This window comes from Podarcis vaucheri (genome assembly GCF_965113315.1).
Source record: "Podarcis vaucheri genome assembly, chromosome: 4".
Lineage (NCBI taxonomy): Eukaryota > Metazoa > Chordata > Lepidosauria > Squamata > Lacertidae > Podarcis > Podarcis vaucheri.
This window is the reverse complement of record NC_138762.1, coordinates 36,942,394-36,957,890: the sequence shown is the minus strand read 5'-3', so window position 1 is coordinate 36,957,890 and position 15,497 is coordinate 36,942,394. Positions and strand designations below refer to the sequence as shown.

Genomic DNA, 15,497 nt, shown 5'->3' with positions numbered 1-15,497 from the left:
CTATAGGCTCACCTAGGAATTGGTGCAGCTATTATAGTCATGAAGTTATGAAGTGGTACTGATTTGCTATCATTTCATTGGCTACTCCAGACTTCATGAGATCATTTGCCTCTTTTATAATTTGAGGCTGCTACATCTTGTGCTCAAGGAAAGAGAAAAGCATTTTTCACTGAGTGTAACTACCACTGACATTCTGCTACTTAGCTGGAACATTCAGCAAGCCCTACCTGCAGGGAACGAGGCAGAGGGCCTTCTTGATAGTGGCATCTGCCCTGTGGAATGCCCTCCCATCAGATGTCAAAGAAAGAAACAACTATCTGACTTTTAGAAGACGTCTGAAGGCAACCCTGTTTAGGGAAGTTTTTAATGTTTGATGTTTTATCGTGTTTTTAATATTCTGTTGAAAGCTGCCCAGAGTGGCTGGGGAAGCCCAGCCAGATGGACAGTGTATAAATAAATTGTTGTTGTTGTTGTTGTTGTTGTTACTCTCTAGGCATTATATTTGGAGAAATGGTTTGCAGAATGTATATATTTGTTAAAACCGCAAACAAAATTGTATTTTTAGGAGAAATGTGCATCTAAATGTTGGTGGATTTTCATGGTGATTTTTTTAAAAAACAACAAATTTTGTGGAAATGAGGAGAGATGGATTTAAGATTGGAAAAATGAGAAAATGAGAGGAACCAAAATGGACAGATAAATCCATCTGTATCTGAAACCCTGGGGTGCTGCTACCAGATAGAATAGACAACACCAAGAGAGATGGTCTAGCCTACTGTAAGACAGCTCCATATATCCATGCCTCCTTGTATCCCAGGGAGCAGAAGCAGCTTGCAAGCTAGGGCAGAGCTGCTAGGCTAGCTTCCCAGAAGCAGCTTAATAATAATAATAATAATTTTATTACGGCCGTAGGCCCATACAGATAAAAACAAGACATAAATAACAGCTTGTGACCCAGAAGCAGCTTGCTGTTGCTTGTTTTGTGGGAGAGGAGGAGGAGAGTGAGGTGGCAAGGAGGCTTGCTCATTACAGGCATTTGCCAGGAGTGCCAGATAGGCTCCACCAGTGCTTTTGCACTGCAGCACCCTCTCCACTGCTTTACTTCTCCTAAGGTAAAGGTGTAAGGGGGCGGGTAGCACTGTGGTCTAAACCACTGTGCCTCTTGGGCTTGCTGATCGGAAGGTCGGTGGTTCGAATCCCCGCGACAGGGTGAGCTCCCATTGTTCTGTCCCAGCTTCTGGCAACCTAGCAGTTCAAACGCACACCAGTGGAAGTAAATAAATAGGTACCACTGCGGCCAGAAGATAAATGGTGTTTCCATGCGCTCTGGCTTCCATCACAGTCTTCCGTGCGCCAAAAGCAGTTTAGTCATGCTGGCCACATGACCTGGACAAACGCCAGCTCCCTCAGCCTGAAAAGCGAGATGAGCTTAGTTGCCTTTGACTGGACTTAACCGTCCAGGGGTCCTTTACCTTTTTTTTTTTACCTTTTACCTCTCCTAAGCAACAGTGACTCACCTGCCAGGAAGCTGATGTATTGGCTTCACCCCACATGAAGAGTCACTTCTGCCAAGGAGCTTGTGTTTCTAGGACCACAGATTTTGTGGGGGGGGGGTGGGAGCGGGAGAGACATATCATTTACCATACCTGCCATCGAGATTGGTTGCTCTAACAGCTGCAAAAACTTTTGTTTTCAACGGCAACCCTGTACTGGGGATAATCAGCTGCTCTCTGTAGGTGGAGTCCTAGAAAAGCAAACAGTTCTTATTACACACCAACAGAATGATCCTATATAACAGAAGTGATTGCAGTCAGCTGGTGAGGCTACCAAACTCAAGATTTAGTCTCAGGTATGTGTGTAGAACTGGGACGCAGGTGGCACTGTGGGTTAAACCACAGAGCCTAGGACTTGCCGATCAGAAGGTCGGCGGTTCAAATCCCTGCGACGGGGTGAGCTCCCATTGCTCAGTCCCTGCTCCTGCCAACCTAACAGTTCGAAAGCACGTCAAAGTGCAAGTAGATCAATGTGGCGTGAAGCTAAATGGCATTTCCGTGCGCTGCTCTGGTTCGCCAGAAGCAGCTTAGTCATGCTGGCCACATGACAAGGAAGCTGTATGCCGGCTCCCTCAGCCAGTAAAGGGAGATGAGTGCCGCAACCCCAGAGTCGGTCACGACTGGACCTAATGGTCAGGGGTCCCTTAACCTTTACCTTTACCTATGTGTGTAGAACATTTCTCACTGAAAGGATCAGGTAACAATGGGACAGTTTGCAATCCTCTTGGAAAGCATTGCTTCCAGGCAGATATCCTTAAATCCTCATTGCGTTATTGGATATTGGTAGCAAACACAGGTCTGGTAATCCAGGCTATCACTTCTCACTTCCATAGTCATGAAAATGGGATCAATTAACAGGAAGACAGTCGTAACAGAAGGAGCAGCACCAGTAGTAGTAAATTTACTTCCTGCCCTTTACCAGCAGGCCCTAGGGCAGGTTAGAACAGTTTAAGATTTGGAATTAAGATCAGTTAAAACAGGTTACAGCCACAGGAATAGAGTGAAGAGTACTTGATCCATCCTTCCCTTCTATCACTTTCCTCCCCAAAACTCTTTTCTCTACTTTTCCTTTCTTTTCCCCACTTGAGAAAGCAAACACAGATCTGGAAACAATGTCTCTCAAGGCAGTGTACTGGGCGACAAAGTGAAACAGTAGGCAGGGGAAAGCTGAACAACCCTGTCTTTCCACATCTCTTCTGCCCCCTTTGCAGTAGAGAAGTGGAAACCTAGATTTGCTGAGCTTGCCACTGATTGCTTAGTTTAGCCCTGATACATCAGAAACGATCTCCTTCCTTGGGATCATTTAAATAATGAGTGGGACTTGTGCATGAGAATGGCTTCACCTTTCACTGCTTCATTTTATGTATCGGGAACCACATAAAAGTGGATCAGCACTCAGACATAATTCAACATGACCAAATGCACTTAGAGTGAACTGTGTTTAATAATGCTGTAGATTACGGGAGGCAAAGGATGTCAGTATATATCGAGATCATATCTAGTGGAAAGATATGTGGCAACAGCAAGCCGTGCCACACAATTTGCAAAGAAACTAAATCAAATACTAGCCATGATATGTGAATAGAAAAACAAAATCATTAAATGTGTCATATAGAATCTATAAACCAAGTGGTGGAACACATTAACATGGAAATAATCCCTCTATCCAATTTAGCAGCATTTTGTAAAAAATAAAATCTGCCAAAGAGTTCTACTTAATATTAGAATGATGACGCTACAATCTTTCAGCTGGTAGTAGTAAATTTAATCATATTATTCCCTCTTTTGCAGCTATCCAAAATAATTTCCCCAGAACCCACTGCCATTGCCATTAGTTAGGATTCAAGAGGAAGCCTAAGATAATTAGATACTACAATCCCATTGATAAGCACACAGTTATTAAACTTATAGTGAATCACTATACACAGAAGTAATACCCGCTAAGTCCAGAGATATATACTACCAAGTAAAGGGGCATAGCGATGGTGGGCAGCCTCTAACCCTCCAGATGTTGCTGGAAGTCAACTCCCATCAATACCCACCCAACACCATTAACAGTTATAGTTTGTGTACCTTAAGAAATGAAGTTGGTTGGATAACAAGCCCACTCACAAACTACCCGAATGTGCATGCACACAAAAGCTGATACCCAGAACAAACTTAGTTGGTCTCTAAGGTGCTACTGGACAATTTTTTAGTTTTTTAATTTATTTCAACTGTGTCAGACCAACACAGCTACCTACCTGAATCCAATGGAACTATCACTGCAATCCTATGCACAAGTACCTGAGAACAGGTCTCACCGAGTCTCTTTGTTAATGTGCCTAGAATTGCAACTCAAGATTGCAGTCCTAGACACCAATGGTGGTGCTTCAGATGCTTTGGGCTCCTGTTCCCATCATCCCTTGCCATCAGCCATCTGACTGAGGCTGAAGGGCATTAGAGTCTAACAGCATCTATAGGGTCAGACACAAGTTCCTCAGTCATGGCCTAAGCTAAGGCAACAATGAGGTCTTGGTTTTGCATGGCGTCCTTTGTACTCTACTAGAAACTGAATATAGCCCTTTAGTCAAACCTGTGATGTGAACCTTAATTGCACTGCCTGCAGTTTCCTTCTGCCTCCAAGGGCCAAAATATCACCTTATTATTTCCGCCTAGTAGAGTTTTTCTGCCTCTGCTTTATTTTCTGTATGTGTGATTCAGATTTTGATCACATTCTGTTGTATAAAAATGGTCAAATGTTAATTAAAGTACATATATAATAATGGCACTTGCATTATTAATTTACGCCACTAATGATTTGTTAGCAAAAAGAAAGTTTTGGATAATGAAGTGAATTAAACAACAGTTTTAGCAATTCTTCCTCAGACTGCGCTCTTCTCTAGAAGTATTTAAGTCACCCTCTGGTAATGGTGAAGAATTGTACCTCAATTCATTATGCACACACAGCACAGTTTGACTCGAGTATATTAAATTTTAAATGTATGGAAATGAATATGTTTCATATTCATGCTTAATTAACCACTGTCCTCACAGAGCAAGGTCTTGACCCTAACAAAACCCTTACTCGTGAGCATATCGTGTTCACCAAGAAATCTCAATAAAGCCAATGGCAAACTTAATGCAGATGTATGAATTCAGTGGAAATCCCAGCAGGAAGAAAAACAATTCAACCACTCATCCAGAGCTGTAACTTTAAGCTTGAACAACACCCATATACATTTAAAAAATAAGCCCAATTCAGACATCCTAATCCATAACGCAGGACCAGTTCAAGACTTTCTGCTACCTGACACAAATGACAAGATGGCTCCCTCTCTTTTCCACATGCAAAAGCCAACTAAACTGGAAGTTGAGTCTTATTTCAATACTTCCACTGCTTCTGAGAGCAACAATCTAATACTGAGGAGCAGAAGAGGTCATATGGTACATAACACTGTCATCCAACAAAAGGTTATGGCCAGCAGGCCCAGCCCACTGATGGGACAAGGTGAGGCACCTGCCCCAAGAAGATATTGTGAGATCTCACCGGAAGCCAGTGCCACTGCCAGCGCTTCACGGGCAACACCATGCAACACAGGTAAGACAGCTGCAGGCAGCAGTGGGGGAGGGGAGCAGCACATTCCCATTTCACCTCAAGCAGCAAAAGGGGATGCACTGCTCAGGTGGCTCAGGAAGAACATCCAGGGAGTTGTCGCTGATGTATCCCAGAAGCTGCCACCTAAGGTGGTTGCCTCACTCTGCCTAATGGAAGGAATGTCCCCATCCTACTGTGATGAAGGAAACGCAAACAAGCTCCATTTCCCACTGCTGGCTCCTTCAAGATTCAAAATCGTGCAGGAACCTACATGAGTAAAGAAAGCTGCTCGCTACAGAAGTTATCCCTCCAAATGTGATTCTAATCCTGTGGGAGATTAGAACAACTGCACAGGGCTACTGTTGTCTTTAACTGAAATGGGGATCGTAGCTTACAAATAAAACCCAGTAGCTTAATATTCAGTATTTCATCTTGAAACATGTTCATGTTGGCCCACGACGATTCATGCTATGATATCTTAGATATCGATTCAACAATGATTTTACTCATGCACGTGGAGTTCTATCCTTGCTCTCTGTGCAGTGATTCTGTATGTTCTCAGTGTGGTTCAGTTTGAGGTGAAGAAAAGATAGTTCTGCTGAGCACCTATTGGCTGCTACCCATGACAGCACTAACAACCACATGCATTCTCGGGATCAATTTTGCAAAAATAATTAAATAATCTTGTGGTTTTATTTTAAGTGAAGGTAGTAGAATACATATGTAGTTCTTTGAAAGGTAACAGCCCACCAGATGTACAAGGCATGGGGCAACAGCAAGACTGATGACTAACAAACCTCTTTGACACAGGCAGTAACTCAGCAATCCAGCATTCACTTGTTGGAAAGCCTCTCCTCCTTCCGGAGGGGAGGAATTGTGACCGGGAGAGAATTCCTGCGTCACGCAGGGGGCCTTCAGCCCCCTGCCCTCTCACTATCGCTGGCGCTCCACACACACCCCCATTGAGCACCCAATCGAGTGGCACCAGGGGGCGTGGTTTAGCTGCTCAAATGCGGCCGTGCCAGCTTCCCCCACCATTCGCTCCCAATCTAGCCCTGATGTCACCGGGGGTCATGCCATGCCCCCCCCCCCGCCACACAGGGCAAAGCTTATAGTTGTATTTGCATCAACAGGCTCCCCCTACTGGTGATTAACCCCTCATTCAGACTCACCCCTCTCCAAGTGGGTGGAGTCAAATTGTCAGTGGTCCAATGCCTAAGTCAATACCTTCTCACATGCTGTAATCAATAAAGTTGTGGCCTTTTTTTTTGCCCACTAACCTAATATACTGTGTCCTTGTGTCTTCATTCCCCAAGCGGGGATCAGGTCCTCGAATCACAACATATTTCTATAACAAAATGATGCAAAGCTGGCTTCACACCATAGATGAAGATGCTCCTATGACTATCCTTAGACTGCTTTTAGAAATCACTCCAAGATATTATTCACAGCATCAATGTACAGGATGACTTACAAAAGCAAAATTGTAAAATGTAGTGTTTATTGGGCAAGATTGGAATGTTGATTGGCCCCATATGATGTATTCTCATATGTTCTAAGAAAAACATTTTAACTTAACTTTTCTGAAGCAAAATCCCCTATACCCTAAATACAAGGGTTTTTGTTCCTAAAGTTTTAAGAAACTTTCTACTTTCTTACAAAAAAACCTCAGTATTTTAAAAAATGGAAGTAATATCATCTCCAGTCTAACATATCTCTGAACTGTCAGACAGCAAAACTTACTTGCAAACAGGAAATTCATTTAAACGCAATTGGAAATATTCTGCTATGATATTTATAGCACATTCATTACACCCCAAGTTGAAAGCACAGACTTTTAAATCATCTGCATGAATTATAACCCAGGTCCATGATGACATGAATAATAATCCAAAAAAATGGATTTGTAATTTACTAAAATGCTGCCTGAGAAATGGAAAGCTGATTTTTAAATCAGACATTTGAATGGATGAATAAAATTTCTAATCAACACAAAAATAACAGTTGGAAGATTAGTGTTGCTGTTATAAATAAAAGCCAGTAAAAGTCTTTTAAATTTCCTTTCCAATGTCCCTGTTTATGCAATACAAGTTTACACAATTACATATATTCAAATCTGATTATCATGCTAATAAGAAGAGAGAGAAAATCAGCAGTCATGAGGAGGTACTTAAAATTTTAGCCCACCCACTGTCCAAAAGAACCACAAAGAAATAGCATTAGCATCGGTCTATTGAAGTTGCTTACATATTCCACAACAGTAGTTGTTGGTTATATTTTACACCATACCAATGACTTGGACATGGTTAGGGTGACCAGAATAAGTCCTTCCTTGTGGAGTGGAAGGTACCAGAACAGGTGTGTGTGTGGACCAGCTTGGTTCCACTCCTGGCACAAGGCACCAGTTGAACTATTCTTGTTAGAGCACGTGTGAACATTTGTTAAAGGCAATTGTCTAACAAAGGGTCCTCCCTCCCCCTATTGTTTCCCATTGTCTATTTAGAAATGTAGGCTCCTTCAGAGCAGGGACTTGCCAATTTTGCTGTGCAACTCTCTAAGGCTGCAGTCCCTTGCAGACTTTTCAGGCATCAAGCCTCTTTGCACTCAGTGGGAGCTACTGCTGAGTAAACATGCACAGGATTATGATATAAGGTGCCATGTACACTGATGCTGTTATGTAACTAATAAAATCATTATTAAAAATTATAATACACTTTTAAAGTTACAATTTTCACTGCTAGATTTGCTCTTGCAAACCAGGGATGCAGTCATACTAGATGTGCTGAATTTAGTTCCCACTAAGATCCATGGTGGGACGTGGGTGGCGCTGTGGGTTAAACCACAAAGCATAGGACTTGCCAATCAGAAGGACAGTGGTTCAAATCCCTGCGATGGGGTGAGCTCCCATTGCTCGGTCCCTGCTCCTGCCAACCTAGCAGTTCGAAAGCACGTCAAAATGCAAGTAGATAAATAGGTACCGCTCTGATGGGAAGGTAAACGGTGTTTCCGTGCACTGCTATGGTTCACCAGAACCGGCTTAGTCATGCTGGCCACATGACCCGGAAGCTGTACGCCGGCTCCCTCATATAATAAAGCGAGATGAGCGCTGCAACCCCAGAGTCGGCCATGACTGGACCTAATGGTCAAGGGTCCCTTTACCCTTTACCTAAGATCCATGGTAATTAAGCCTTCATTTCAAAGGGACCCAAATGCAATCATCTTAGGCTGGATCTAACATATGATTTCCGATATTTCCAATTTAAGGCTGTGAGCGCCATTGCATATATAGCCAAAATGGTACCACCCATACCCAAGTGGAAGGCTAGGCAGCTGTGGGAGAACCCCAAGATTTCGAGAAGTGCAGGTGGAGGAACCGAATCTGAGAACTCCAAAGAGCCACAGGAGAACTGAACATGCTTAGTGGGCATTCTGGCCAACTATTTTGGATGGGATGGAAATGCAGAGGGAGAGAGAATGAAATAGAGGGGCTAGTCCCACTTACAACATTCTATAAGTCAGTCATGGTAGGTGCATTAGCAGAGGGCAAACCTGGCTTTTATAGCCAGAGAGCAGACCAAATGAAAGAAGTTTCCCCTCTGGTCCACTCACTAAACCACACTCCCAAGCTTGCCCACAATTGGCTGCAACTATGGGCAAGTCCCAGGAGTCAGCACCACCAGCAAAGAAGGAAGTGATGTCCACCCCCCAGAAGATCACCCCACTGCTGCAGCCGCCACTCCCCTCCGGCTGGTAGGTGAGCAGCCATTGCTTTATTTAAGAAACTTCTACTTTTTAATACTTACATTGTAGAGGAGCAAATTCAAAGTGCTAATAAATGTGCCATTGTTCTCTCTTACAGATATAGCAGCTGATGATCTAGAACAGATTTAGAAAGCAAAGTATTATTAATGGAATCATCTATTTTTATTATTTTTTTGCAATTCCATATTTCACTATTAAATCAGGTTTTGGAATTCACCACCAAGAGTATTCCCCCCCCCCCATCTTGTGTTTTTAAATTGCTACAAATCGGAATTTATAGTGGAAGCCCTGTCAGAGCTTTGAAACAATGGGCATTGCTAAAACAATGGATCAGGCAAATAATTAGCTAAGAAGCAAATTGATAGGGGAAAATAACTTGTTGTGATATACAGTACATAGAAATAGCATTTGCTTGTGTTACATATACTAATGTATTGCTGTGCAAAAAGAATTGGAAGTAAATATTTCTTTGCTTATGTACAAGTACTACTCTATCTTTAAGAGGAATTGTAGAAGAACTTTCGTCATGAAAGCTAACACTAAAACAAAGCCTTCAGTGCCATGCTAATGCTATAGCAAACCAAATCCCTGAAATACTTTCCTTCTTGTCATTATTTTCCTTCTCTATATCCCCTTCCTTTCCTCTTCTCAAATTGGATGTCGCTTCTAATTATGGAGTGGGAAATGACTAGAATCCATGCATTTCATCAGAAATCTGTTATGTTCACAGGGCATATCGACCATGCAAAGCTCCAGCCAGCTACTTAATGACAATAAATACAGTGCAAAGGCTTCCTGATACACAGAACAATCACTTCTTGCAATATCATGCTCATACTTACGAAGCAAGTTGTGTATTATTGACCAGATATTCCAAGGGATAGCTGCAACTAAATTTATACAGAAGTCCTGGTAAATAGCTGATGATTGTGGGTGGATCTGGGGTGTCTATGTATCCCGAAACATTGCCTATCTGGACTGTTGATACATTGCCATAGGCATTAATTCCTGGAATTGAGGTTACCTGGTTGGATAAGGTCAGAAAACAGAATTATGGGGAGGCAATCTTATAAGAAAATAGAATTTTTAAAATAGTGAAGATATGACTGTTAAAGGTTAAGAAATCATCCTTGTAAATTATTTGATGTACCACAACCTCTACATCAGGACGTAAGAAGCACTATGCTTGATCTTGCAAAAGGGCCACATATTCCAGCATCTTATTCTCACAGTGAAGAACCATGGGAAGACTACAAGCAGTACCTGAGGGCAACGGTGCTCTCCACACTTGTGATTCCCAGCACCTGGTGTTCGGAGGCATACAGTAAAGGTATAACTATCCTCCTATTCTGCTGTCCCACTGACAGATACAAATGGGAGCAATAGCTACCTACCTACCATTTCTGTCAAATATATCAAAGTGATTTGTTGCGCAACCTTAGTCCAATCTATTAGTCTGCTCTGAAATAAGCCCCCACAATACTTTCACATAACCATGTATCCCCCAGAAAAGTGGGGGCAATATACAGCAACTTCCAGTGGCAGGCATTTGAAGGAAATGGTGTTACCTTTAAATGTCATAACAACTGAGATATTTTCTTCCTTTTTACCAATAGCCACAATGGGGGGCAGAGATCTCCCCCCTCCTAAGAATAAATGCTCCTAAGAATGACACTGCAGTGTGACGCCAGAGGCATTCTGTCACAGGAGCGTGACTAAACTGCTCCAAGCAATCAAACTGCTACTTGAGGCAGTGCCAAACTTTCAATTCTTTTGGTAAAAATACAGAGAAAGAGAGAAAAACCAGTGTCAGTATGGTAGACTAGGGACTGGGAGTTCAAATCCCTACTCATCCATAAAGCTCACTGGGAAACCTTAGACCAGTCACCAACTCTCACCCCAACTCACCTCAGAGGGTTGTATTGAGGATAATAAGGAGAGGGAGAAAACCCTCTTAGACCTAATGAAATAAATAATAATAATAATAAATAATGGAGCCCTCATCCAACTCATAGTGAAAGATAAGACCACCAACACTCCAAAATTCAGCTTCCTCCTCTCCTCTTTCATCTCAGTGTTGCCTGAATAGAATTCAGCAAGAAGGTGGATGGGAACCAAATTAGAATTAGTTGGTTCTGCCTGCCAATGACTCTGGCTTCCCCTACTATTGGTGCTTCTGCTTTCTGCCCTGTCAGTCCCATTGGGTACCAATAGAGACAGGGGTATTTGGGTCAGAACCAGTACATGCATGGTCACTCCCCCTAAACATTCCTTGAACACATAAACAGGGCCAGCATCTATTGAATAACCGTATCCTTGTAGAACTATCATTAATAATGTAACTGTGTATTGGAACATATCTGGAAGACCATTGTATTATGGGGAGTTAGGTACGATGGTCTGCAATTTTCCCCTTTGGGTGCCCTCAAAGTTGTGCAGGTGCAGACCTTGATCTAGCACTTTTGGGTAGTTAAAGCAGTGCAGTGTTGTAAAGCAGAGCTCTCTAAGAGTTAATCACAGCTTGTGAGAATCAGCACTTATTATAGAAAGGCTACCTGGCTGAAGGAGTGGGAGAGGTGGGGCCATATGTCTTTTAGTGATAAAGCTACCTACATCCCCATGTGAGTCATAAGGCACAAAATCAGTTTTGGTGCTTTCAGTGTTGAGTAGCATAGCATGGAGGTATCTAGACTGCCTCATCCCTTTGTAGACTGCCCTATGTTATGACTACTCCCCTAACCTTGCCAGACAAAAACTTAGACATGGTTATGGGAAGGTGACTCCAGGCAAAGGTGCTCAAGTGTCGTCTGCACTCCCAGGTAGTATGAGTCCCAAGCCCAACAAGGGGCAGAGGAATCTCAGTGCAGACCTTGCTGTCAACATTGATGCTGCACATATCACCTGTAAGGAGTTCAATCCATTGCCTGCCCAAGAAGTGTAAAGGATTTTCCAGCAGCAGATGGACTTGTAAGATATTGAATTTCCCCTTCTTCTTTTCCTCATCCTGATAATAATACTTGTTAAAGAGAAACTTTGGTGGTCTACTCTACAGTGTCCATCTGAATCCTTAAAAAAAAAAACTTGCCTTAGGCATCCAGAACTTTTGGCAGAACACAAAAGTCTTTGGTCTTGTTGGACTCTGCCCACTCTGTTGTGTAGTCCACAACATCCCTACTGCCATGAATTACTACTGACTCTATTTATAGTCATTGTGTCTGTTCTTTACACAAGTTCAAAGCTAGAGATAAGCAAGATATGCTTACATGGAAGAAAATGGATGGCATGACCCAGCCCTTAGTCTTGCACACTAACATCAGCCCTTTGCCGTGGCACCCAAGTGTCAGAATATTTGCATATGCAAATAATAGAATTTTCATTTCAATTAGCTTTCTTATAAACCATTTAATTGTCCCCTCTCAGTTATACATCTTCTGCAGTGAACTCCAGCCCACAAAGCATTTGACCTTGTACTGCTTCACTTGATGCCGTATCATTATCATTATTGCAAGAAAAGCACTGGAATTGCTAGGATTCTTTGAATGGCCAGCTAAGGAATGAAGAACTCATTGACTTTGATCCTATCTAGCCAGCTGTCAGTTTGTGAGCTCATCTCAGAGGAGAGACGTAGCAGATATAGAAGCACAGTGTCAAAGTACTTCCCGTGACAACCATCATTAGATGCAGGCAAGATTTCAGCACAATGATCAGATTCACATAGCTTAGGCATGCACATAATTCCTCTTCTAATCTCCCATGCTCCCAGAATATTTTCAGAATACTAGGCATTAAATAAATATATAAATAAAATATAAATAAAAAGCCACAAAGGTGCTATCTGTGCATACTCACAACTCCAATGTTTACTGAATGAAAAAACATGAGGGTACAGAAAGAATGTGACTAAACCATCACACTCCAAGTTTTCCCTCCAGATCCATCTCACTGGATGCTAGTTGTGGGGATGGGAATACCCAGAGTGAAATGCAATGTTTTGTGTTTTTACATGACACCACAAGAGAAGAGGGGATGAGGAGATGCTTCTTACACCGGCAGCTACACATTTCCCTATGCTTAGTTCCACCTTCAGAAATGATGAGGGTGATGCAAATAGTCCCATTATCACAAAACATTACAGCAAATGTGTTGGCTCATTTACAACTAAACATTTTATTCAGAAGTGGAAGAGTAAGACTTAAGATTGTAGCAATAACTGCTATCAATCTTCAAAAAAAAAAAATGAGCTGCTCATTCTTAAACTTCAGGCATTTGTATTTGCAAATTGCACCCCTCACTCGTGCGGTATGTTCTATTTCATACTTCATCTCTCTCTTTTTAGCAGTGAAATGTAACCAAGCATGATCTGCCAGTTTTTGTTTCCTCCCGCTTCTTATTTTTCCAAGCTCAATGAATCAGTTCGCAATTTTTTAAAAAAAAAAAATCTCATTAACAATTATCAGCATTTCACTGCAAACTTCTTCTAACATACACACCTTCAATGCAATTTTGCCTATTACACACATTTCTGCAAACAGAATGCATTTTTGTCTGGTGATTTTACTAATTCACGGAATTCGGAAAAGTGTGGCTTTCAAATAATAGCATATTGTTTGGGGAGCTGGGAGTTACATTCAAACTAAAATGCAAACTGAACTGAAATTCTTCTCCATCTCACTGCGTAGTCTCAAAAGAATCACATCTTACCATTAAAGCATTCCCACAGGCCTCCAAAGTGCTGAGATTGATTATGAAAATGACCACCGCTGGAAATGTGTTGTTGTTTATAAATCCCCTACAGTGGGAGTCCCCGTGTTTCCCATTTAATGCCAGATCCGTTTCAGAATAACCAGAAAAAAGGACAGTGCAAAAATTAATCTTCATAGTAATTGCCTGTACTCCACAGTAGACACTGATATCTCGTTCCGCTGAAATGAAAAGTGAAGGGGGGGACACATTGAAGTTATTGGAATATATTTATATATATTTATATTTTGTGATCTAAAAACAAAGCAATTCATGTGGAAACAAATGGACCTCCTTTGACAAAGAGTTCCCATTAAGGGTGGGTACCAGTATTAAAGAGGTTATGCTCTGCACCAGTGATGTGGGCAAGGTAATTTGACTGCCTTGGGTGGCACGATTCACTAGGGTAGCAGCTTCCGATGTCCATCTTTCTTTCTCCCTTGTTCCTGATATAGATCTTCCCTCATCCCTTCTTCCCTGTCAGGGAGGGGCATGCCACTCTGGGGTCCGCTTCAGGTGCCAAAATGCCTTGGGCAATCCCTGGTGTACATCACACCCAAAAACATCAATACATAGCAGACAATTTATTAGGATCAGCTGACAGTCATGGAATACACTGGATATTCAGGTTGCGAATGTGATCCGTGTGGGAGGCATGTTCACAACCCGCAGTGCTGTGTCTGCACACGTGCGGGTTGCGATACGGCGCTTCTGCGCAGGCGCAAAGCGCGATTTAATGGTTTTGCACATGCATGACCTCGAAACCCGGAAGTAACCCGTTCCAGTACTTCTGGGTTTCACCGCGTCCGTAACCCGAAAACGCGCAACCTGAAGCGTCTGTAACCCGAAGTATGACTGTAGAAATTTAGAGAATAAGCATGTAGAAAACCCTGAGCTTTAACAAAAGATCTTCAGTCTGCTGAAACTGGCTTTTAGAAATGCAAACAATCTTGCAAGGAAAAGATTACCATACAAGCCATGGCTTTGAAGTAGGAACCCTACCACAGGAAAGGCCTGATAATGTTCCTCGTTCTCTGACTTCCTCTATGCTAATCTGTCACAAACAGCAGGAAAACATGAAAGCCTCCTTATCATCACATTCACTGGCAAGCACAAGGATGGTCCACCGATTTCCCTGTTGCCCCAGCTGATTACATCATTGTACCTTCTCTGAAAAGAAAAGTCCTGAAGCCACCCTTCCCTGTGTTCTCTGTCCAGTACACCACTCTCTTACACCCTAACCAACTACAATACTGTAAAAGTTGAAATTCAAATCAAAGACCCATTGGTTTATCTTAATACCTTAGGAGCATCACATGGTACTTCATGCATGATAGGGCAGCAACTAGAATACACACATGCACACACGATCCCTTGCCTGCTTTGTGACTTTGCTTTACCATTTTTATACATCCTTCATTTGTGGAAAGGAACAGGAGACTCTCCCCTCTCACACACATTCAGGGCCTTTTTCCTCTCAGGGAATGATCATGGTGAACATGCAAATGCACCCCAAAAAGCTTTAATGTGGCAATAAATTGATACCACTCGTATTTTGCATATCATATTCCATTCCAAGGTCCATGCAAAACAGCAGACATTTAACGCAGCATTACATGAACAAAAGGTTAGGTGTAGAAGAATCATAATGAAAAAGCTGGCTTCATTAAATGGGGCATTCAAAGCTTTCAAGCAACTCGAAATGATGTAGTATATGCACTTTTTAAATCTTGCGAGGAACCATTATGCAGCCTTTACACAAAAATTAGCCCTTGGAAACAATATTTCTTCTCACATTTTGCTTGCTGATATTCTCATTTAATGTAGGATGCAGATGAGCAAGTATTCTGAGCACCCAATTCATT

At 42.2% G+C, this 15,497-nt stretch overlaps 2 protein-coding genes across 2 annotated transcripts in view; one reads left to right on the top strand and one right to left on the bottom strand.

The window, feature by feature from the left end:
* Positions 1 to 15,497, top strand: part of RPL24 (ribosomal protein L24) — a gene marked incomplete at its 5' end in the record, with an annotated part of 401,376 nt that overhangs the window by 152,901 nt on the left and 232,978 nt on the right. The gene's annotated exons all lie outside the window — the stretch shown is intronic.
* ZPLD1 (zona pellucida like domain containing 1) overlaps positions 1 to 15,497 on the bottom strand; it is a 34,696-nt gene that overhangs the window by 7,780 nt on the left and 11,419 nt on the right. The window contains exons 3-6 of the mRNA XM_082220207.1: positions 13,594 to 13,814; positions 9,735 to 9,916; positions 8,934 to 9,006; positions 1,647 to 1,744 (exon numbers count right to left, since the gene is read on the bottom strand). Of these exons, the coding sequence (XP_082076333.1) occupies positions 1,647 to 1,744; positions 8,934 to 9,006; positions 9,735 to 9,916; positions 13,594 to 13,814 (574 nt within the window). The remainder of the gene's footprint in view (positions 1 to 1,646; positions 1,745 to 8,933; positions 9,007 to 9,734; positions 9,917 to 13,593; positions 13,815 to 15,497) is intronic.